Below are 26,215 nucleotides of genomic sequence, written 5' to 3'. Positions count from 1 at the left end.
TTGGTTTGAACACAGTCTTGTATACAGCTAATTTAGTGTTCCGACTAATTTCTTTCTTATTCCATATGAATTTATTCAATTGACTTCCCACGATACCAGCTTTGCTGATTCTGTTGTCTATTTCTATATTTAGTTTACCATCTTCAGTAAAAATTGTGCCTAAGTAGCTGAAATGTTTTACTTGTTCCACAGGTTCTCCATTCACAACACAGTTGACATTTTCAATGATTCTGCCTATTTTCATTGTCTTTGTCTTTTTATTGCTGACCTTCATACCATATCTATTACAAGAGCTATTCAATTTAGTCAGAGAATCTTGCAGACTTGTAGCGGATTTATTTAGAAGTATAACATCATCCGCATAAAGCAAAGAGCTGACATTAACATCTCCAATTTTGATATCAGGTTTAATACCGCATTCCTTCATAATGTGATCCATATAGATAATGAATAACAGAGGGGATAATGTACATCCTTGTCTCACACCAGATTTAACATTAAACCATCTTCCTGTACTTCCTTCAATTCTAACTGCTGACTCACAACTCAAATAAAAACTAAGTATTGCTTGATATAATGCCCCATTGACACCATATAACTGCAGCGTATTGAATAGCTTCTCTCTTGGCACCTTGTCATATGCCTTTTCCAAATCGACAAAACTTAAATACAGATCTTTGTTATATTCCCATGCTTTCTCGACTATTTGTCGTAAAGTGAAGATCTGATCCTGGCAGCCTCTATTTGGCCTGAATCCAGCTTGTTCTTCACCAAGCTTTTCTTCCACAATTCTTCTCAACCGTTTCTCAAGTATACTTGCATAGATCTTGCCAGGAACACTCAGTAGGGAAATACCTCTGTAATTCTCACATTCAGTTTTATTTCCCTTTTTATATATGGGTACTATGAGAGCTCTACTCCAATCATCGGGAATTCGTCCCTCTGTCCAGGCTTTCTGAACTATGCAGTGCAGCCACTGTAGGACTCTTATACCACCATACTTCAGCATTTCTGGTCGAATATCATCTACTCCTGCTGCCTTTCCACATTTCAAGCCTTTGATGGCTTTTTCTACTTCAAGTATGGATATATATTCCTGACTGCATGCCTGGTCAGTGTTTTTTATCACTGTGCTGTCATCACTGCTTGTTTCATTTAGCAGTTTTTCAAAGTAATTACTCCATACTTCAAGGATATCTTTTTCTCCTGTTTTCATTTCACCTTTATCATCTCTAATTCCTTTTACAGCACTCTTGACTCCATTCCTAAGCTTCTTCAACAACCTCCAGAATATTTTGCCACCTTCTTGATATTTATTTTCTATATTCTTGCCAAAGTCCTCCCATGACTTTTGTTTAGCTAGTTTTACACACTGTTTAGCTTTCTTACATTTGTCTCTGTATTCTGTAAGAGTAAAAGCTGACTTATTTGCCAGGAACTTTTGATATGCTTTCTTCTTTTCCTTCACTGCCTCTTTAACTTCCTGTGTCCACTAGGGAGTTCTGATTTTTTTATCCTTGCAGCAAACTCACCACATGCCTCTCTGGCAGAATCAATCAATGTTTCCTTCAGAGTTTGCCACTGAATCTCCAAGGTTTGATTCCTGTTCTCAAACTCTTTCATTTTCTTTTCAATAATATTTCTGTATTTTAGTCTACAGCTCACATCTGAGAGCTGCTCAACTTTTATTCGCTTTAAAACTTTCTTACATGTTATTCTTTTCAATATGAAATTCAATTTTATCCTGCTCAAGACTAAATAGTGATCACTTCCAATTTCAAATCCTCTGTACACTCTGGTGTCCTGCACCAGGGAGAAAACATCACTATCAACAATAACATAGTCAATGAGACTTTTCTTATTCCTAGCCTCTTCTCTCCATGTGAATTTGTGCACATTTTTATGTTGGAACGTGGTGTTAGTAATAACCAGTCCATGTCCTGAGCAGAAATCCAACAGATATTTGCCATTATTATTAGCTTTGCTCTTTTCTCCAAATTTTCCCAAAATATTTTTATATGTCTCACAATCATTTCCTACTCTACTATTTAGATCCCCAACAAGGACCAACTTTTCCTTTTTCATTGTGTCAGTTGCTTTTTCTAAAGCCTCAAAAAATTCCTCCACTTCTACCTTAGTAGAACCTTCTGTGGGACCATAGGCACAAATAAGTCTCATTGTCCAGTTCCCCATTCTCATATTTGCCCACATTACTCTACTGGAAACTGACTCCCATTCAAGAAGATTAGCCTCGTATTTTGTGTTGAATACTAGAAGCAGCATCACAAATTATCATGTTGAAAGAATGTGATAAGCAAGGTACATAAATTGCATGAGGGTTTAAACTAATTTTTCTAGATTGTACGCCTTTATATGTTCCCTTCATATTGCTACCGAGAAATATCAGGAGTACAATCCATTTGGATACTGTAATATATGGCTGCTTTTACCTAATGCAGCAATAATTTCCTCTTGAAATCTAGTTGCCAAATGATGCACAATTCTTTTTTTCGTATTTTTAATTCTGTTTACATGATCCATTAGCATAGGAACAAATTTACTTAATTTTATTAAACTTAAAAAATTTCCATTATTCAGCATTCCTATTGTTTCATGGGATCCTCGAAATGACAGATTATCATCATCATCAAATTCCTGCCATGTACCCTCAAGGGGTGTACAGGATATGACAGTACTACATGAAAAAATTACATCATTACTAACTTCCTATCTACAATTTTCCTCCAAATCAGTCTGTTACTTGTCAAGACTCCAACATTATCAGATCTTATATTTCTATCGTCTAAGGCACTTTGTACCGTATCAATCCACCTACATCTTGGTCTTCCTCTGGGTCGTTTTCCTGCCAACCTGGCAGAGAACACTTGTTTTGCTAATCTTTCCTCTCCCATTCTATTTAAGTGACCATACCATCTGAGATTAGCTCTGCTAACGCATTCCTGGATGCTGACAATGTCAAGTTCTTTCCTAATATCCTCATTTTTAATATGATATTGCCATTGATGCCATCTGTTCACGCCTCTAATCTTTCTCAGGACTCTCATATCTGCGGTCTCTAATCTTTGGTCAAGTGTTTTACTTCTGACCCAGCTCTCAGATCCATAAGTTAAAATTGGTTTGAACACAGTCTTGTATACAGCTAATTTAGTGTTCCGACTAATTTCTTTCTTATTCCATATGAATTTATTCAATTGACTTCCCACGATACCAGCTTTGCTGATTCTGTTGTCTATTTCTATATTTAGTTTACCATCTTCAGTAAAAATTGTGCCTAAGTAGCTGAAATGTTTTACTTGTTCCACAGGTTCTCCATTCACAACACAGTTGACATTTTCAATGATTCTGCCTATTTTCATTGTCTTTGTCTTTTTATTGCTGACCTTCATACCATATCTATTACAAGAGCTATTCAATTTAGTCAGAGAATCTTGCAGACTTGTAGCGGATTTATTTAGAAGTATAACATCATCCGCATAAAGCAAAGAGCTGACATTAACATCTCCAATTTTGATATCAGGTTTAATACCACATTCCTTCATAATGTGATCCATATAGATAATGAATAACAGAGGGGATAATGTACATCCTTGTCTCACACCAGATTTAACATTAAACCATCTTCCTGTACTTCATTCAGTTCTAACTGCTGACTCACAACTCAAATAAAAACTAAGTATTGCTTGATATAATGCCCCATTGACACCATATAACTGCAGCGTATTGAATAGCTTCTCTCTTGGCATCTTGTCATATGCCTTTTCCAAATCGACAAAACTTAAATACAGATCTTTGTTATATTCCCATGCTTTCTCGACTATTTGTCGTAAAGTGAAGATCTGATCCTGGCAGCCTCTATTTGGCCTGAATCCAGCTTGTTCTTCACCAAGCTTTTCTTCCACAATTCTTCTCAACCATTTCTCAAGTATACTTGCATAGATCTTGCCAGGAACACTCAGTAGGGAAATACCTCTGTAATTCTCACATTCAGTTTTATTTCCCTTTTTATATATGGGTACTATGAGAGCTCTACTCCAATCATCGGGAATTCGTCCCTCTGTCCAGGCTTTCTGAACTATGCAGTGCAGCCACTGTAGGACTCTTCTCTGGTCGAATATCATCTACTCCTGCTGCCTTTCCACATTTCAAGCCTTTGATGGCTTTTTCTACTTCAAGTATGGATATATATTCCTGACTGCATGCCTGGTCAGTGTTTTTTATCACTGTGCTGTCATCACTGCTTGTTTCATTTAGCAGTTTTTCAAAGTAATTACTCCATACTTCAAGGATATCTTTTTCTCCTGTTTTCATTTCACCTTTATCATCTCTAATTCCTTTTACAGCACTCTTTCCTCCATTCCTAAGCTTCTTCAACAACCTCCAGAATATTTTGCCACCTTCTTGATATTTATTTTCTATATTCTTGCCAAAGTCCTCCCATGACTTTTGTTTAGCTAGTTTTACACACTGTTTAGCTTTCTTACATTTGTCTCTGTATTCTGTAAGAGTAAAAGCTGACTTATTTGCCAGGAACTTTTGATATGCTTTCTTCTTTTCCTTCACTGCCTCTTTAACTTCCTGTGTCCACTAGGGAGTTCTGATTTTTTTATCCTTGCAGCAAACTCACCACATGCCTCTCTGGCAGAATCAATCAATGTTTCCTTCAGAGTTTGCCACTGAATCTCCAAGGTTTGATTCCTGTTCTCAAACTCTTTCATTTTCTTTTCAATAATATTTCTGTATTTTAGTCTACAGCTCACATCTGAGAGCTGCTCAACTTTTATTCGCTTTAAAACTTTCTTACATGTTATTCTTTTCAATATGAAATTCAATTTTATCCTGCTCAAGACTAAATAGTGATCACTTCCAATTTCAAATCCTCTGTACACTCTGGTGTCCTGCACCAGGGAGAAAACATCACTATCAACAATAACATAGTCAATGAGACTTTTCTTATTCCTAGCCTCTTCTCTCCATGTGAATTTGTGCACATTTTTATGTTGGAACGTGGTGTTAGTAATAACCAGTCCATGTCCTGAGCAGAAATCCAACAGATATTTGCCATTATTATTAGCTTTGCTCTTTTCTCCAAATTTTCCCAAAATATTTTTGTATGTCTCACAGTCATTTCCTACTCTACTATTTAGATCCCCAACAAGAACCAACTTTTCCTTTTTCATTGTGTCAGTTGCTTTTTCTAAAGCCTCAAAAAATTCCTCCACTTCTACCTTAGTAGAACCTTCTGTGGGACCATAGGCACAAATAAGTCTCATTGTCCAGTTCCCCATTCTCATATTTGCCCATATTACTCTACTTGAGACTGACTGCCATTCAAGAAGATTAGCCTCGTATTTTGTGTTGAATACTATGGCTACTCCTTCTTTTCCTTGATTGTCATTGCCTGAATATAACGTTTTGTATTTATTGCTCAGAAAGATCTCACCAGTTTTGGTCTTTTTTGTTTCAGTCACCCCTATTATGTCGATCTGGTACTTATCTAATTCCTCAGCTAGCTCCATTTCTTTGCCATTCAGGCTTCTTACATTGATAGTACCGATCTTTAACTCTGGTGATGTTGAGTTGGGGTTTGTTTTCAGATTTGTTCCAGTAGCTGACTTTTCGCTGTTCGCCCTGGTTCCCTGGCGAAAACAACGGGGGCCTTGTTTAACCGGGCGACGCCCCAGCCGGCATGAAATTTTGTCATGTTGTACCATCATTTTTTATTTTGGTTTAACCAATAAGAATACAATTTGGTCGGCTAAATCCCAAATTGCCAGCCCATCCTCGTTCGTTCAGTATCAAAGTAGATACCCAACAGGGTGCACCACGAGAAGGTGAGGATTGGACATTAGGTCAGAAGCCCTGGTCGGTTCTCCGCATTCCTTTAAAGGCTATGTGGAGGTCTCCTCTCAGTTATACAGCTTTGACCGTTAAGCACCCCAATGACAGATTATTACTTGCTAAAAAATAGAATTACATCTACAATTCTTTGGAATAGTAATTTTAGACGTTCCGTTTCTTTATTTATATTAATTTGATTTGTTCTGTCAACAGTCGAACATAAATTAAGTTTTTTTAATTATTCTTGCCAAGCAATAAAAGCATTAAAGTGACCAACAGAAAGCCCATGATCTCGAATTACAGATGACAGTTTTCTCCATTTATTAAAACCACATATAAATCGTGTTGATTGATCTTTTCCTCTTCTTTTGGAAAATAATACACAACAAAAGCAAAATACTGAATCTTGAGCTTTTGAGTAAATTAACCAGCTACGAAGCTGAGTTTCACCATTTGGCATTTTTTTTAAATAGTATGACATAGAAAATTATCTACCTTCAAAACGAATGCATCTTGATGATGTTGTTTAGGTCAGGTTTTAACACAAAATAATCAAAAATATTATCAGTTATAATATTTGGCCACAAACCTGGATCATTTATATTCACTTGATCACCATCGTTATTATTGTTTTCATCGTTATTTGCTGTATCCAAAACGTTTGTGTAATCAGGTGCGTCTTTTTCGACGAATCCCACAGTTTCTACATTTTCATTGAAAAGTTGCGTAGCTTGTTTGGAGTTTTCTTCTTCAGTTGAAGTTTGAATCGCAACTGCTGAAGTTGCAATTCAAAAAAATTCAATGCAAGTCGTAGCAATTTTGTTGTCAGATTTATTTTGTAGCCATGAAAACAAATCTACTTGTGACTTTTTGAGATTTTGCTTTTCTTCTTTTTTCTTTTCTGCTGATTTTCTTTTGTGACATCCAGAGGGATACTTTCTTGGCATGGACATTATGGGTTAGGCTTTGCCTGTCGAATGAGTAAATAATATTAAATATTTTTATTCCATGAATTAACAAAAAATTAAATATGTACATACTTTTTACAATATTACAAAATTTTAGAATCACTCAAGGAATGTGTTTATTTTTTTTGTTTGTTTACTTCAGTATATCAGTTTCACCTATATCTATCACTATTTGAAATTAACGTAGTTGAGATCTAATCACGTGCAGACAACACTTCATAATCCTGAATATTGATAATACATTTCACATAGCTTTAAAAATAACTTACCGTATTTACTGGAATATAACTGGTCCTTGCATATAACTTGCACCCCTGATTTTACTTTGTGAAAAAAAAAGAAATTGAAAAGTCTAGCGTAACCTCGCACAGAAAAAAAAAGTTTAATCACGTTCACCTTGTGGCAATAGTGACTCGCTTCCCGTGGAAAACCACGCACCCACCATACTAAATACATCTGCAGACGCAAGTAAAAGCAGGTCGTTTTATTATATCACTGAATAAGGTACAAACATTTGCAGTCTGTGTAATATATTTCTCAACAAATAGTGCAATTAGAGACAGCTGGGATAAAAATGGCACTAACTAATGAATCGCATTTCCCTTCCCCAAAAAAACTATGCTATTTAGCTGCAAGCAAAACCATATGCTGCACTGGTGAACACTAAAAACTAGATGTGTGGGAGTTTGTCCCCGCAGCTCAAATGCAGAGCAACAATAAAAATCAACAGAAAGTGCTAAAATTCGTAAATGTGTTAAAGATAGGAAATATATAGTGAATATTGTTATGGCACTTTCAGATATTGAATTTGGTTGAAGAGAATTAACATTTACAATTCAAAAATTGTCTGCTGACTTTTATCTTTGACTCGTGCGATCTTTTGTTAATACCGCACCAATCATATGCACATATTTTTACTGGCCTAGTATCATGGTTGTCTGTTCATTAGTCATTGAACTAATGAACAGACATGAAGGATTGTTCATTAAGTAATTCAAGTCTTATAAATTACTGCTAATTTTTGCTTGAAATAATGGGAAAGCAGATGGTGCTATTTGGGTAGGATGCACACAAGCAAATTGCTCTCTAGGCAGGAAATAGCAATTGCAATATTGCAGGGATTTTACGAAAAAAACTGAAAACTTTAGTTTCCGAAAATCAATGTAAAGGAAATTTGCTTTTATATTTAATAAGTTAAACATATTAATTGACAATAAATACTTTCAATCCATATTTTAATGACTTACGATTTAATAAAATCCAAATACAAATACACTTTCTTTACGAAACATGAAAAGATATATCAAATGATGGTAAAAAAGTCACGGCACGTGTAGATGCCTGACAAATAATGCAACAACTTAACTGTTGCATTAAACAAAACTTATACATCAGTATATCGTGGAGATTTATCGATGGCTTGGAAATAGGATGTTTGTTTCTAATTTTATTACTTATTATTATGAACTAGTTGGTAGAGTTTAATTAATTATTGCATTTTTATTTGGTATAGCTGTACTTAATAAAATTGTAATATATTAATTTAAAATATGTGTCAGCGAAGATGTTTGAAATGTATTTTTTTATTTAATTATTTTTTAAGATGAGCCCTGAGTTGCTTGCCGGAAAAAAGTCATTGGCGTGCCGCTTTTGGCAGGCATGTTAAGGGTTGTCCACCCCTGCTCTAGATTAACCATATATAAAGAATATAATAAATATTTTTTCAAAAGTAATGATGAATCGGGCATTTTAGGGTAAAAACGAAATCATGTTTCTTAATTTTTATACACTGTATAAACGCATCAAAAGGGTTAAGCAAAAACCCTAATATAATAAAGAAACACAGAGATATTATTATTACCAGGGGGCCCTAAAATCCTGTCGATGAAATCCCTTTAGTTATAAGCAAAATTAGAAGAAGAAAAAAAATAATGAAAAATAAAAAATACGTTTCTGCAAATGTGTACCGACTGTGCTCACTCAATCGTATGGCGTGGGTCCATTGCAACCATCACATCCCCGAGATGGCCAGCCCTGCTATTTGGTCTTGAGCAGGATAAAATTGAATTTCATATTGAAAAGAATAACATGTAAGAAAGTTTTAAAGCGAATAAAAGTTAAGCAGCTCTCAGATGTGAACTGTAGACTAAAATACACAGATTATTGAAGAAAAAATGAAAGAGTTTGTGAACAGGAACCGAACCTTGGAGATTCAGTGGCAAGCCTTGAAGAAAACCCTGATTGATTCAGCCAGAGAGACAATTGGTGAGGTTGTGTGCAAGGATAGAAAAATCAGAACTCCATGGTGGATACGGGAAGTTAAAGAAGAAAGCATATCAAAAGTACCTGGCAAATAAGTCAGCTTGTGCTCTTAGAAAATACAGAGACAATTGTAAGAAAGTTAAACACTGTGTAAAATTAGCTAAACAAAAGTCATGGGAGGACTTTGGCAAAAACATAGAAAATAAATATCAAGAAGGAGTAAGATATTCTGGAGGTTGTTGAAGAAGCTTAGAAATGAATGAAAGAGTGCTGTAAAAGGAGTTACAGATGATATAGGTGACATGAAAACGGGAGAAAAAGATATCCTTGAAGTATGGAGTAATTACTTTGAAAAACTGCTAAATGAAACAAGCAGTGATGACAGCACAGTGGTAAAAAACACTGACCAGGCATGCAGTCAGGAATACATATCCATACTTGAAGTAGAAAAAGCCATCAAAGGCTGGAAATGTGGAAAGGCAGCTCGAGTAGGTGATATTCGACCAGAAATGTGAAGTATTGTGGTATAAAAGTCTTACGGTGGCTGCACTGTATAAATCAGAAAGCCCGGACAGAGGGAAGAATTCCAGACGATTGGAGTAGAGCTCTCAGAGTACCCATATATAAAAAGGGAAATAAAACTGAATGTGAGAATTACAGAGGTATTTCCCTACTGAGTGTTCCTGGCAAGATCTATGCAAGTATACTTGAGAAACCATTGAGAAGAATTGTGGAAGAAAAGCTTGGTGAAGAACAAGCTGGATTCAGGCCAAACAGAGGTTGCCAGGATCAGATCTTCACTTTATGACAAATAGTTGAGATAAGCATGAGAATATAACAAAGATCTGTATTTAAGTTTTGTCGATCTGGAAAAGGCATATGGCAAGGTGCCAAGAGAGAAGCTATTCAATACGCTACAGTTATATGGTGTCAATGTGGCATTATATCAAGCAATTCTTAGTCTGTATTTGAGTTGTAAATCAGCAGTTAGAATTGAAGGAAGTACAGGAAGATGGTTTAATGTTAAATCTGGTGTGAGACAAGGATGTACATTATCCCCTCTGTTATTCATTATCTATATGGATCACATTATGAAGGAAAGTGGTATCAAACATGATATCTAAATTGGAGATGTTAATGTCAGCTCTTTACTTTATGCGGACAATGTTATACTTCTAAATAAATCCACTATAAGTTTGCAAGATTCTCTGACTAAATTGAATAACTGTTGTAATAGGTATGGTATGAAGGTCAGCAATAAAAAGACAAAGACAATGAAAATAGGTAGAATCGTTGAAAATGTCAACTGGGTTGTGAACAAAGAACCTGTGGAACAAGTAAAACATTTCAGCTACTTAGGCATGATTTTTAGTGAAGATGATAAATTAAATATGGAAATAGACAACAGAATCAACAAAGCTGGCATGATAGGAAGTCAATTGAATAAATTCATATGGAATAAGAGAGAAATTAGTCAGAACACTAAATTAGCTGTATACAAGACAATGTTCAAACTAGTTTTAACTTCTGGATCTGAGAGCTGGGTCAGAAGTAAAACACTTGACCAAATACTAGAGACTGCAGATATGAGGGTCCTGAGAAAGATTAGAGGGGTGAACAGATGACATCAATGGCAATGTCATATTAAAAATGACGATATTAGGAAAGAACTTGACATTGTCAGCATCCAGGAATGCATTAGCAGAGCTAATCTCGACTCCAATATTAATGATGTAAATTTTTCATGTAGTACTATCATATCCTGTACATCCCCCTTCAGGGTACAAATCAGGAATTTGATGATGACCTTAATAGGAACCTCAGATATGAATATCAAATGTCTATCTGCTCATGTCATCATTGCTATTTTGGACAGACTGGCGTTTCTCCCTTGATTCGAATCAATGAACATCAAGAGTATATTACATTTTTGGAATCTGATAAGTCTGGCCTTGTTTCTCATGCTGTTGACAGAGAGTTCTTTTGAAGCAGACAAAAGTTCTTTATTCTAGCAAGTTCAAATTTAATCATTTTTTTTTTTCCTTGAAATGTGAAATGCTAGGAAATAATCTGAACCTCAGCTAATTAGACTGCATACCAATCTCTAAGTTGTGATCACTATTAATTGTTCATAATTTTTTATAATTATTTTAAATTATTTTTTATCTATGCAAATTTTTGCAATTATGCCTTTGAACTATAATAGTGTGATCATATACTTAAGTCTGCACCCGAGACAAGAAATAATATACACAGTGAGCTAAGTGGAAGTGATTTGCACTCCTCAGCACTAGACCATCCAAAAAGCGATCTCAGTTCATTTCCAGTTGCTGACTAGAGGAACTTTTTTTAGTCTTTCTTCGATTGGATTCTGAGTTAGTTGATCACTGGAAGAGACAAGTGAGTTTTTCATCCGATAAGCTCAAGAAAATTGACTGTAGAACGTTAAAACTACTTTAGACATTAATATTATTATGTTAAGGTTTGGGGACCAACAGATGAAGGCACACGTCTCTTCACTGGATGGTGCTTAAAATTAGGACAGTCTTGGACAAGCAATTTGTGATTAGCTACCAGTGGTAATTAAACTGCATCCCTCAATCTCCAAACTCACTCACCCATCCCCTCAACAATATAGTATCATTAAAACACTAACCAGTAGAGCCTACTGGTTAGTATTTTAATGATACTAAAGTTCCTACTATAGAACCAATAGAACCTTTGTTCTATTGAGGCCTCTCTTGCAGTAGAATTTAACCATATCCATTACACCTTGTTATATAATGATTACAGTTCCCACAGTATCAAAAAATCTTTCTCCCAATGCTCAACCTTCTTCTTAGAAGGATTTTAGTAATGCTATCGTCGTCATCATCTATGTCTAAGGCACTTCAGAAAAACTAGCCAGAATTTTAAAGAAATACCTCCTCCACACTACTTTTAAGCCCCACTTAAAACTAGTACCCTAATCTGCTCCACTTAAGGACTAAGTCCCTCCTTTCTCAGTGGAACCAATTGGAAAAAACCACATACTCCATTGCAGTAAATTTAGAAAAGAAAGCTTGCATTTAGAATTTGTAGCTGATCTCAGAAATCATCCTAATTTGATAAATATAGTTTCATAAAACTTCCCAAAATATGGAAGACACTAATATTTAGAGATCCCAGTTTACAACCTATAGTGCCCTATCTATTTATGACCCTGATCTTTCATCCACGTTTCACTTAGTTGTGTGTGTGTATGTATGTGTGTTTGTGTTACAAGACTCAACTTACTCTCTGACGATGTCTCAGTGCTGTTTCACTTCATTAAGTCTGTAATGTGTTTCTTCCAGCACTTAAGCCTAAACACATGTGGATGGTTGGTTTCTCTGAATCTAGATTGTCGGAGCAAATGATCTAACACTGAGTTTATTTCCTAAACAAGCATTTTTGGCACTAATATTAACTGCTGAATCAAAACTTAAAAAAAAAAAAAAAAAAAGGTTAATTTTAAAAAATAATTAACATGGCAAAACTAGTAGGTTTAATTAAATAACTATTGCAACCTATAAATCCAGTGTTAATTATTTTTGTTACATTCGTTTTTAGTCAAAAAAATCAACATACTCATTATAGGTTTCCGACGGAAAATGGAAAATCACTGAAAGAAGACATCGAATTTGCAGAAGAATGCAACACTGACTCTAAAAATATCATCAGGTGTCATCATTTCAGACCCACAAATGAAAGAAAGGATGGAATGAACTTTCTGTTCATCATAAAAATGACTTGTAACATGCCAACAAACACATCTAAATAACAGCAGTCAACAAAGACTCTTGTCCCCAATCATGCATACACACTCGACCACACCTAACATTTGCCTATAGGGAACAAAGTCATCAACTTCAAAAACAACGAGAAGAAAAATGCCAAAATGGAGAAAACAGTTGGATCATAGACTACAAAACTGTGCAAAAATCAAATGATGCCACCTTGAAAACCAGTATGCAGGCACTGCATAGGAAATGTACAAGACCCTTGCAGTCAACTATATGCCTCACAGAACTTTGCATATCCACTTCACTAACATCCATTGCCTAAATTCCTACCTTAATAGTGTCCACTACCATCCTCAGTCTACCAAATCCCACCTACTCTTTCTGGCAGAAATTCAAATCTCACCTCCCCCACCACCACTATTCATCTCAATCTTCCAATCTACATACTCTTTAATTACTTTCGATCCAAGCATATGTCTGCTCTGACATACCTTGAGCACCCAACCTAGAATTGCCCAACTTCGACATTCTTTGGTTGAAAATATCCCTTCCCCCACTCAATCAAATTCATTTGCTGTGTCTATCGCTCCCCTAATGCAACCAACCACTCTTAACTCTTTAATTTCCTCTCCTTTAAAATTTATTTTCCCCAATCCCACTTTCCCAAAGCAAAATCATCTCCTAGAAGATTTTAATGTCCACACCAATTAGCTTTCCTCCTCAGTTGTACAGATCTTGCAAGCAGAGATGCTGAAACATTTGCCATCATTTCTAATAACCTTATGCAACTTGTTCAGATGCCAACCAGAATATCAGATAACCCAAACCACTCCCTTAAACCCTAGATCTCTTCCTCGCCAACAACTCTTCCAAATACACAGTGAATGTAGTGGGCCCCCTAGGTAATTCTGACCACAGTGTAGTGTTCATCTCCTTCCCCATGCAAGAACACTTACTCAGCCACTCACATACAAGAGTAGTTTGGCATTATAACAGTGCCAAATGGGGACAGCTTCCGCAACTTCTATGCCTCATTCCCATGGTCGGACTATTGCTTCTGGCCTTCCAACCCAAACTTAATACCAAAGTAATCCTCATTTGCATGGAAACGTACACCCCCACACCACTCTGAACTGCCATTCCCTGGTTCTCCGAAAGATGTGCCAAGGCAAACGTACAAATGAAAAACCAAACATACCACAACTGGCTCAAATCAAGAATTCCATCCATCTTTAGAGCTTATACTCAAGCCCGAAATGGATGCAAAAAAAAAAAAAAAATCAATGCTTTGAAAATAGAGTTTGAAAAGCAAAGAGCAGGAAATTAGCAGCCTGTCCAAATGGCAACTGAGCCTTTTGGTTTCTTGCCAAAGCAATTGGCCGTAATTTCTGCCAACACTATTCCCACACCTATCATACCCAGATGGCTCCATTGCATCATCACCCACAGAAAAAGCCAATCTCTTGGCTTCACTCTTTGCTTCCAATGCATGTATAGCTGACAGTAGTAAATTCCCCCCAAACCATTCCAGATTCTCAACATAAAATGCTCAATGTATCCTTTTGGCAGGAAGAGATCAGAAAAATATCAGATCCAAATTAGACTCAAAAAAAGTCTCCTGGCCCTGATGGCATTCCTCCAGTTGTCCTGAAAATTTATGCACCAGAACTGACTCCTATCCTATGTCACCTGTCTATATTCTCTTACTCCACTGGTATCTACCCTACAGTTTGGAAATTGGCCTATATTCAACCCATTCCCGAGAAGGGCAGTAAGTCACTGCCATCCAACTACCACCCTATCTTGCTCACCTCAATCCTCTAAAGTCATGGAAAAAAATCATCAATTCCCAACTCCTACACTACCTTGAAGGCACCCACCTAATAAATGACCACCAGTATGGATTCCATCACTGCCAATCAACAGGAGATGTCACCCATCTCTGGACAAATACCATGAAGCAGTTTTACGAAGCTCAAGTGGTTGCACTTGATACCTCCAAAGCTTTTGATTGGGTCTGGCACAGAGGCTTACTAGGTAAACTACCATCGTTTGGTCTGTCCCAGAACTTTTGTAGTTGGTTTGCCAGCTTTCTGTCTGGATGCTCACTATGTGTGGTGGTGGATGGTTCTTTATCTTCCCATTATTCAACTAATGCTGGTGGTTCCACAAGGTTCTATCCTCTTCCTGCTGTATATATCAATATATGCCTACTTCAGTTGACCTCCAACCCAATATACACAGTTTTTCAGATGACAACACATTGCAATCCTCCTTTTCATTTGATAAACCTCACTCTACACAACTCAACTGAACCTACAGAATATCAACCACCACCTCCCTCAATTCTGAACTTCAAGCCATCTTCCAATGTGGTTCAGATAACCTCGTCAACTTCAATGTTAATAAAACCCAGTTCTATCTTATCTCTCATAAAAAAGAACCATTTTCTCCCAGCATTTTTTTTTTTTTTGAGATTTCTCTTTTTGGAATTACCCTAACATCAAGCCAGCCTCTCCTGGCATAAATATATCACAACCATTGCATCCTCAGCTTCTAAAAAACTAGGATTTCTCTTTTGCTCAAAACATTACTTCTCCCCGAACAGCTCTTAACTTTATACAAATTGCAGATCCGCCCAGCTATTAAATACTGCTCTCACATGTTGGTCGGAGTTCCTAAAAGCCCCCTCAAAATGCTTGCCTCAATACAGAGGAGAGCGATTAGAATTATTTATCCCATCTCTTACCAACTCATCCTCCCCCCCCCCCATTTTCACACAGACATTTGGTTTCTGCTCTGTGTATTCTACAAATATTTCCATGGGGGAAATGTTCATCTGAAAAAGCATCAATAATTCCTCCCACTTAGTACTAAGCTCAGAACATGTACAGCTGTTGCTCAACTTCCTTTCACAGTGTACCTTGAAACCCACAGAACAGCTTTCTTTTCTTCCCTCATCCCTGCAACTGCTGTATTGTGGAACAGTCTTCCCTCTGTTGTGTTTCCCAAAGAATACAATATACAGTCTTTGAAATCAAATGTAAACAAGTTCTTCCTTTCCCAACACCCACTACCCATATACAGCACTAATGTACTACAAGTTGATCAACCAACCTCTCGTGTATGGGCTCAACATAAAAAGTTAATTTATTAATACCATATAATGCATTAATGACAGTGAGAAATCCATAGTCATAGCAATGGTAGCCAACTGAATTCTAAGTAGGCTATGTGCTAAACTATGACTTAATTTATTGTATCACTTTTTTTAAATAATAGGAAATGATTTTCAGTTTTCTTACTCATTTTATGGCACAATGTCAAACTTATAAACACAAACTGAACTGACGTCTGTCATATACTTCTCAACTCTTGTAATATCACTGTGCAGACACATCCTCGCTCCTGCCACTTGCAGGAGTGAGGATGTGCCTGACTCATCGTAGGAGCACAGTCAACTGTCTTCGTACACACTATCTTCCACCCACTAAATTATATTTTTATCTGTTAATTGTGTGTGCTTCCTAGATGATTTGCCTGTTTGCAGAATGAAAAACCCAAGTTTCTGGGAGAAAAAAAAACATGCTACTTCAGTATAGGATTAACTCACTTTCATTTGAAAAAAAAAAAAAATTTATATAAAGATCATTAAAAGAATAACTCAGTTCATCTTTTCTAATCAAGGACACCTGTCCTGTTATTTTCCATCTGTGCTATGCCTCTGCATAGCACAGATGCAAATCGAACATGTATTTCCATAATTCTGCATCCTCTAAAAAAAAAACCAACAATATGTAATTGTGTCATAAAAAAAATTATGACAAAGTATGAAATTTTTTTCTTTTACTATTATGACATTACTATTACTACTATTATTAGCAGTATAAAAGGGAAATGGTGGACAATTACGATTTTTCACATTTCCTAGAAGTATAAAATATTTATAGAGGTAGTTGGTTTGCGGTTGGTGTAGCCTTCTTGAATTATTATTCTTTACTTAGTAGACATATAAAAAAGTTAAGGCTTATGTCATACTGTTGTGGAGTTTTCTGGCGTAAATGATTCTTGGGGAAAATTTATGTAGTGAGGAGCAGATTGGATGAGAAAGCATTATCTAATTGGCCAAAGAAAGCATAGGGTTTGAACATTAGTGCAGAAGCAGAGAGAGGGAGCAGAGGCTGTTTCATTATCTTTCAAAGATGAAAGTAATCCTTCTTTCCTTCCCCATTAACTGCCTTAGCTCCTAGCTGCTTTCTTTTCTCAGTTAGATAACACACTTTTACATTCCCTCCATAAATGAAACTTCTCACAGAATCACCAGGTTTCTTGGGCAAACAGAACTTTCTGAACAGCATTATCAAGTGTGAACTAGCATTTTTTTATGTTCCTACTAGGTAAACATACTAAGGTTGGCTAATTTGACCATATGTAATTTCGTTATGACCTCAATAAATACTTCAGTAATTTGACCCTATAAGAACTTCTTGAAATAATAAAATTTATATTAATTTCACAGGTTATACAAGATTATATTACACCTCTTCATAAAGAACTTTCACGAGATTTGGAGAGTAAAATCAAGCATGCCATGAGGTATGATTCTGTCCTTAATTACACTTGAATTGTTATTAAAATTTTTAAAACTTAACTAATATTTAATCCTTATGAAATTAGTTGGACTTATTTGTACTTATTCTTTACATACCTTCATTGCATAGAAATTTGTTAGTTGTGTATAAAATAGCTCTCACTTGGTTTCAATAATATCGTTCAGTTGGAAAGACCTGGGTTCGAATCCCTTCTAGGATGCAAAGAACATTTATCAGGACTTTTCAGTGCAAGGTGAGTTAGCTGGTCTCATATGAAGGTGGCATAGTTTTTCGTCCTGCATATAGGATGAAAGAACACTCACAATCGACATACAGAGTATACTTATAGTAATTAAGCTACCTTATCCTAGAATCATGGTTATGAAATCCAAGGATACTTTGGATAGTTATGGGCACTTAAGGGCCCATTAAGAACTATAGAAGTAGTAACTAGTATAAAATATTTTGAAAGTTTATTTTTCACTTGGTTAGACTATAATAAATTTAGTTTAATCCTTTATCCAAGAGTGAGCAAACAAAGTTTGTGCCTGATAGTATCTTCAGGACTGGGGTAAGGTGGTACAACACTGGGCCACTCGTTGCAAAGGTGGAGCAAGCTAACATCACTCCTATCTCAGTATCTCCCATAATGCAAAACACATCTCCTTGCAGATATGTATAATGTTATGCATTAAGGGAAGGGCCACTACCCAGACTAGTTTTGACCTTTTCTCTTCAGTGGGAGCCAAGCCCAAGTGGAGATACCAGCCAGAAGCATTAGCAAGGTCATCTCTACCTAGAGGAGTTGCCAAACGGTGTGCCACCTTTTTATTAAATTACTCTGGATTTAGAGAAAGATGTTGAAAGTTTATTTTTCACTTCGTTAGACTATAATAAATTTAGTTTAATCCTTTATCCATGTGAGCAAACAAAATTTGCACCTGAAAGTATCTTCAGGACTGGGGTAAGGTGGTACAACACCGGGCCACTCGTTGCAAAGGTGGAGCAAGCTAACGTCACTCCTATCTCAGTGTCTCCCATAATGCAAAACACATCTCTTTGCGGATATGTATAGTGTGATGCATTAATGGAAGGGCCACTACTTGGCAACTTCTATAGGTAGAGATGACCTTGCTAATGCTTCTGCCTGGTATCTCCACTTGGGCCTGGCTCCCACTGAAGAGACCTCAATAAAAGTCTCTTCAGTGGGAGCCAGGGTAGTGGCCCTTCCCTAAATACATAACATTATACATATCTGTGTATACTGAATATAATCTCTGTGTTAAGTTTAGCATAGAGATGTACTTAAGTACTACTCCAAGTTTCCAAACATGTTTAAGAAAAATTAAGACATTTTATTCTGCGTGCATACAAATTTATACAGACTAAGGAAGTGGCAAAAAGTTGTATAAAATAATTAATAAACCTGCTAATGCTTTTTATTCCCTTTAGTGCTATTTGACTTTTTCAACACGAGACCGAGGAATAATCAATCTCCACCATTCGCCAGTAAGAGATAGCTGGCCCAAACTGTCAGTGATATTAAATGGCATCTGGTGAAGAGAGTACAACAGACACCTGCTGCTATCTCATTGTTCCAAACACAGTATATTATTTCTGAATAATATGGATTCTGCAGTGAATTTTCTTGAGTTGACAGAATGAAAAACCTTCTTGCCGTTGCCAGAGATCAACTAATTCAAGAACCAGTCAAAGAAAGGCTTAGAAAAGTTTGATTCTGGCCACTGAATCAAATTCAGTGGCCAGAATCAAACTTAGGATGGTCTTTCTTTGTGTGGCCTAGTGATATGGATGCAAACACCATTTCCATGTAGCTACACAGACTTGTTCAAAAGTTGGATAGTTGGATTTATATAAAAAAAATAAGTAAATATGCAAGTAGGCAAACAGAATTATGTTCGTGTTTGAAACTTTAGAAGCCATAAAAAAGTAACAATAGTATACAAATAAACTTAGCATAGACTGCAAGACTGAAATTCAAAAGATGTGAAATTTGTGACAAAATCATAAACATAGACCCTTAAAAAGGCTTTGTGCTTTATGAAACTTATTAAAGAAAGATAAAGTTATTTATATTAAGTTATAGCCAAATAGACCAAAAACAAGATTATGTAATTTCAAAAAAAGCTACTTAAAAAAAAATAGAACTTCTAAAGACGTATTTTTGCCTTTAATTTGTTCTTGATAATAATGAATATTTAATTTGTAAGATTTTTTTTTTTTTTTTTTTTTTTTTTTTGATAATCAAAGTTAAACAACTTGATGGAAAGTGCATACAAAAATTTACAAATATTATTGGGGAAAAGGGGAGGAAATTTAAAAATGACGACCATACTTTAGAGACCTAAAGTGATAAACTGTAAAAAGAATATTGTGAGTGCAGTTAAGAAAGAATGTAGGGAACTTGTCTACAAAGATATAAAAATAGGAACTGTTTGAAATAATAAAATACATTATTATCATTCCAGGAAGATAAGAAATCATAAAATATTTTCCATCTAGTTAATTATACTGTGGTATTAGAGAATATGGAGAAAATTGTAAGAGAGCTACGTTAGGTGTAAAAGCAGTGAAAAGAGGGATTGACGATTATAGAAAATATACATTAGGAATGCCCAAAAATGTTCTATGCTTAAACATTATTAATGGAGAGAAGATAGACAACAGAATGAGCATAGCTAATATGGTGGGGAGCGATTTGAATAAATTTATATGAAATAAGAGAGATATTAGCCAAAACATTAAAATTGTAGTATACAAGACAGTGTTCAAATCAATTTTAACTTATGGATCTGATACCTGTGTTAGAAATAAAACTCTTGATCAAAGACTGGAGGTCACAGATATGAGAGTCCTGAGAAAGATTAGGGGACTGAACAGATGGCATCAATGGCAGCATCATATTAAAAATAAGGATATTAGGAAAGAAGTTGACATTGTTAGCATCCAGGAATGTGTTAGCAGAGCTAATCTCAGGTGGTATGGTTACTTAAACAGAATGGAAGAAGAAAGGATAGTAGAACAGGTGTTTGATGTGAAGATGGCAGAAAAAAGATCCAGAGGATGACCAAGATCTAGTGGATTGATTCAGTCAGAAGTGCCATAGAAAACCAAAATATTAGATATTGGAGTGCTGACAAGTAATGGGCTAATTTGGAGGAAAATTGTTGATAGGAGATTAATAATAATGTAAACTTAATCATGTAGTGCTGTCATGGTAACCTATACACCCCTTGAGGATACATATTGGGAAATTGATAATGATGATGAGTTACTGAAGATATTCAAGATGTATAGAATAATTATTCTGAAAATCATTAAATGAGGTAATTAGTGCTAGAAATATCCTGGTTTCTACTTCTTTTTTGTTTTGAATTATGCTGCTGCAATTAAACACTGGTATGTTTAAATGCAGCTGCTGACTAGTTTGTCTGTTTTGCAGGACAAAAAACCCCAAGTTTCCAGGAGGAAAAATCCTGCCACCCCTATTTGAAACTGGCTAACTCACCTTCAATTGAAACAGTCTTCCATAGTTCTTTGCATCCTCAGTGTGATACGAGCTCAGATTTTTTCCATCCATAGGTATTGTTAATGCTATCAGCTCCAGAGACGTGTATTCGTGAATATGTTTCAACACTGGAGATAGAAATTGGTATTAGAATGTGAAAATGTGAAAAGGCAGCTGATGTCTGTTATCTAACATGAAATGCCAGATATCATCATCATCATCATCAAATTCCTGCCATGTACCCTCAGGGGGTGTACAGGATATGACAGTACTACATGAAAAAATTACATCATTTCTAACTTCCTATCTATGGAGGTAATAAAGTATTACAGTAGCCACACTGCATCATTATTCAGAAAAAGAATAATGATGCAGTTCTGAGATTTAAAAGAAATAAAACTAAATGGGTAGAAGAAGTTCCCTACCCATTTAGTTTTAACTTCTTTTCAAGATCTATAAAAGTATACTTGAAAAGAGGTTAAGAAAGGCTATTTGACTTGAACCCATCTTGTTCTTCTTTGAGGTAGGATCATATAACTGTTTACTTAAAACCTGGGCAAGTTCAGACCAAATTTGCCACTTTGCATGGCCTGGTGGATAGCATAGCCACTCTCTGACCACAACTGGCTATGAATTCGAATCTCATGGCATGAATGTTTGTGAATGTCTTTTAGATGGTAGAAATTTCATTGTCTGGTGTGAGACTACTACTACCCTGCTTATTGGAGGCTCGAAGTAACTTGAAAAGGATTGCTGTTAGCATGATATTTCTACTGAGAAGGAAAATAAATTATACTTGACAAAGGTGATATTCTTTTTGTCATCTTCATTTTACCTTACATGAGCAAACATGAAATATCTTCATGACTAGGCTACCTGTATATGGGGCTGTTTACTTCAAGTCCCACGTTATTTCATAATGCACAGCACACACTATTAGATATGTATAATGCCATACATTATGGGAAGAGTTACTGTTATAATAACCCGACAGTACCCAGAAAATGTAGGGTTATTATTTTCCCATTTGTGTTTACCTGTAAATTTCCTGTTAGAAAGCATTTCCTATCTGTCTAGTTAGGAAAATTACCATTATGATGACTAATATTTCAATAAGTATTGAGATGTTCTTTTATTACATGTTTTCTGGACATTCTTTTTTATTTATTTTATTTAGCTATTTTAACCAGTGTCGTCCCATCTCATTTGGTATGAAAAATGCTGTTGCTTATTTGAGTTCACAAATAACATCTGTTCCTGCTACTCAAAATGACAGTATGGTAAGAATTTTTTAACATATGTTTTGTAGAAGAATAAAAGTAGAATAAGGACTGTGATGCTAGGTTATATTATGGACTGGTTAGGTTTACATTGAGAAATATAATTTTTGGATATCCACTGATATCTGATGTAGTGCATCATATATCTGTGGATATCCAAAATTTTAATTACTTTATTTAGAAAAATATATATATATATTCTGGAAGCAACTTCCTGGGTTTGTTGACTGGAGCAGAGTTATTTACTGCTGCTTGGCTGGCATCCTTCTAGTATGCAACAGGAGTCATTCAGTGTGCTGGATGACTTCATCTCATCTTATGATTAAGATTAATGAAATTGCATTCCTCCATTTGTGGGATCATTTATTCTTGCATATAAAGCTAAATGTTCTCAGTACTGGTTATTTCTCTCTCAATGAAACAAGTCTGCACGTTATATTTATCTTTTATCTCTCTTGAACAATTGTTGTCATGGGAATTTCAATCCCAAATGTGGACGAATTAACTTTACTTGGAAGTTTAGCCTCATTGCAAAATGGTACACTACAGTGGATTATGTACACTTTACTCCAATTATGTAAACATTATACTTTCTAACTCTTCTGTGAGTTACACTTCTTGCAGTGATGATGCTAGGCTCTGCTGACAGTGAGTTTGTTCCACTAGTTGACTCATGATTGTTTACCCTAGTTTTCTTGCAAAACCAGCATGCCTTGTTTAATCAAGTGACTCCAGCATGGCATTTTCATTACATTCTGCCATCATGTTTGTTGTGATTTAAACCAATACAGTTTAGTCAAATCCGAATCCCAAATTGCCAGCCCATCATTGTTTATTTTCTATGCTTAAAATGTTTATGTTCTATGCTTAAATCTATGTTTGATACCCATAGTATCCCCAAATTATCTGTGGGGATACCTAATAATTGGGTGCACCATAAGAAGGTGAAGAATAGACATTGTACCAAAAGCCCTTGTCAGTTCTCTGCATTCCTTTACAAGCCACCTGAAGGTCTCCCAGTTATCTAGCTCTGATCCTTAAATGACCCACTGGTTTTGATGGCATCTGTAATAACTTGTCGAAACAAGTTATTGACTTAGTTGCTACAAAGGTATTCATCATCATCATCCAGTAGCATCCTCTAGCAAGAGGGTTGCAGCAGATGAGCAGCTCTTCTCCATTTTTCTCAGTCTGTCGCCTCTGTCATTCTTAAACCAGTCCATTCCACAATGTCATTGAACCACTCTCTAGTTAGTCTTCGACGTCTTCTCTTCCCCTCAACTTTCCCTTGTAATATAGTTCTTGTCAGGTGTGCCGAAGAACCTCTCAGAAGATGTGCTGCAAATCTAGTCTTTCTTTGCATAATATTCTTGAGCAGTATCCTTTCCATCCCAACTCTTCTTAAAACTTCTTGATTTGATATTCTCTTTGTATAGCTAATACATTGGCATTGCATAGAATTTATGTCCTAGTCTGGTTTACTTAGTGTTTGGTAGGGGGAGATACATGGAAAAGAATGAAATAAAATCTCATTGTAGGCTTGAAAAATTTGTGCTGGCTCATCAATCAGGCAAGTATCTCACTAATCAGATGTCATCCTAGGTGCACTCTACCACAGTTGTTTAATATATTGTAGTCTTGTGTTTAATTCCTGAACTGGTCAATTTCTAAGCTTTTGTTAATAGTGTAACTAATTTTTACCCTTTAACTGCCTATATAATAGTGTGTTTATCCATATGTGAAGAAAAAATTCATACGTTTTGTAAGTCGTATACAACCATTTATTTAAAAAAAATTTTTTTTTTATTAATGATGCATGATTATTCACACGCATTTTCTTTTTAACCATTAATGTCTTGAAGCACTTTAATGGAAAAGATAATTCTTCCCTGCCATAATAAACAAACAGAAAATATAATTATTCAATATCATAAAAACTCAATAAAATAAAACAGATAGTCTACAGAGGAGCCTCCATAGTTCAGTCAGTATTGACAAAGCCCTTTTTTGGAAAGACCTGGGTTTGATTCCCATCCAAGATGTTAGGAACCTTTATCTGGTCTCTTCCGAGTAAATGTGAGTTAGCCAGTCTCATACGGAGATAGAGGGTTTTTTCACCCGGAAACTCGGATTTTTCGTCCCCCAGAACAAATAAACTGGCCCTGTGAACACACACACATCTACAGAGATCGGACACACCAGGAGGCATAGGGCTTAACCACCTTATCCTCAGGACAGGTATGGTTTGGAAGGGCTGAGGACAGCCTTGTAACAGGCCACTAGGCCTAATACATAAAAAGGAGGAAGAAGAAGGTAGTCTACACATATTAATTAATTATATTAGTGGGTTTCTGAATTCTTATTTGTTCTGAAACATTATCGATGTACATCCAGTGATGTAATATTATACTGTGGCAACTTAGAAAACAATTGAAAAACATTTAGGTTAGAATTAAAAAAAATACTTTTTTTTTTCAACTTTCAAGTTTTAATATCTGCTGTTAATAATTCAAATTCTGAATATTCCATCACTAGGTAAGAAATAAGCCAATTACTGCTGTCTGTTGCATATCTATTTCTGTCTGTAAAACTAAAATAATTATTATTATTATCAATCCCGTCCTCTTACTGGTTATATTCCATTACTGCATTACAGCACTCTCAGTGTCATTTGACAAAAACTAAATAATCTTTCAAGCTGTAAATATCCAAAAACTATTTACAGCTTGAAAGAGAATTGGTATTATGTAAATGAAACTGGTGATTAACAAAACTCCTGTTTTTTTTTTTAGCTAAAATTCTCACTTGTCACAGAAATGTGCATATTTCAAACTCTGTCTTGAAATTAAGATAATTTTAGATTGGTATGTCTATTAATAGTTTAAGATTGTGTATAGTTTCTTAATTTAACATAATAATCAACTTTGAAACTTTTGAATCATTTTATTTAAAAACAGACTTTCAACTTTGTAATGAACATTATTTAAAAAAAAAGTATGAAGCTTAAATAACTTGTAATTTACCCAGAATTCATTTAATGAAAAATTCCTTCTGTTTTATTATATTGTTTGCTTTTCTTTCTTAGGCCAAAAAGAATCTGTGTACAGTAATTGATCAGTTTGTTGAAGTCGAGATCACCCTAGCAAAAAAAGAAATATCAAACTTTGCATTTAGTGTTATGAGCAATGATGATGTCATTTTGACATTTGGTTTGTATGTATTATTTTACTGTTTATCAGAAAAATAACTGACTTGCTTTATGTATAATTTATGTTACATATACAGTCGGGTCTCTTTTTATGCAGTAGATACGTTCCACAGAAAATCGCACAAAAAAAAGCCTAACTTACGTTGAAAAATCAGGGATACATTCCATAATTTTCTAAAACCGCATAAAACCGAAGCAATGAATTAAAATAAACCTAAAACCACATAAAATAAGTTTATGAAAATTTAGAAAAATAAAAATGCCTAAGTTTATTTTAAAGCTTTATTTATTTAATATTATTGAAAAGTAACTTTTTTTTTTTAACATTTTGTCATCAGAATTATTATCGTATTTAGACAATATTCGGCAACATTTGCGAACTGGTGCAAAATCACTTTCATCACCAGAAGAGATAGTCAGTGCATCAGATCTGTAGGGTAAAGACAATGGTTCTTCACAAACAGAATTAGCTTCACCCTTGTTCTGTGCTGATTTTTCTCTTCTGACAATGTAATCAGTGATTAAACTTTGCGATGATGATATTCACTAATTTTTTTATACAGCTCGTGATATCCAGACATACAGTTCTTAAGCTCATGTTGGAATTTAAAGGCCCATTCATAATTTCTGTCATTAACAAGAAAACGATTTTCCAATTTATTGCACAGTTCAAGACCGTCTCGAATTATATTTGCGAAGGGGACAGGTTTTTCTTCCACTTCACTATTGTTTTCTGGATCTTCGATGATATCT

At 35.4% G+C, this 26,215-nt stretch overlaps 1 protein-coding gene across 3 annotated transcripts in view; it reads left to right on the top strand.

The window, feature by feature from the left end:
- Positions 1-26,215, top strand: part of eIF2Bdelta (eukaryotic translation initiation factor 2B subunit delta) — a 380,912-nt gene that overhangs the window by 321,618 nt on the left and 33,079 nt on the right. For all 3 annotated transcript variants that reach the window (XM_090407674.1, XM_090407675.1, XM_090407673.1), the window contains 3 exons: positions 17,373-17,449; positions 22,152-22,254; positions 25,340-25,467. In XM_090407674.1, coding sequence (XP_090263800.1) covers positions 17,373-17,449; positions 22,152-22,254; positions 25,340-25,467 — 308 coding nt within the window. The remainder of the gene's footprint in view (positions 1-17,372; positions 17,450-22,151; positions 22,255-25,339; positions 25,468-26,215) is intronic.

The sequence above is a fragment of the Typopeltis vanoorti genome, chromosome 17, assembly GCF_054136105.1.
Source record: "Typopeltis vanoorti isolate ZY-2024b chromosome 17, IOZ_Tvanoo_1.0, whole genome shotgun sequence".
Lineage (NCBI taxonomy): Eukaryota > Metazoa > Arthropoda > Arachnida > Uropygi > Thelyphonidae > Typopeltis > Typopeltis vanoorti.
The sequence above is the reverse complement of the archived record's forward strand: the minus strand, read 5'-3'. Positions and strand labels throughout refer to the sequence as shown.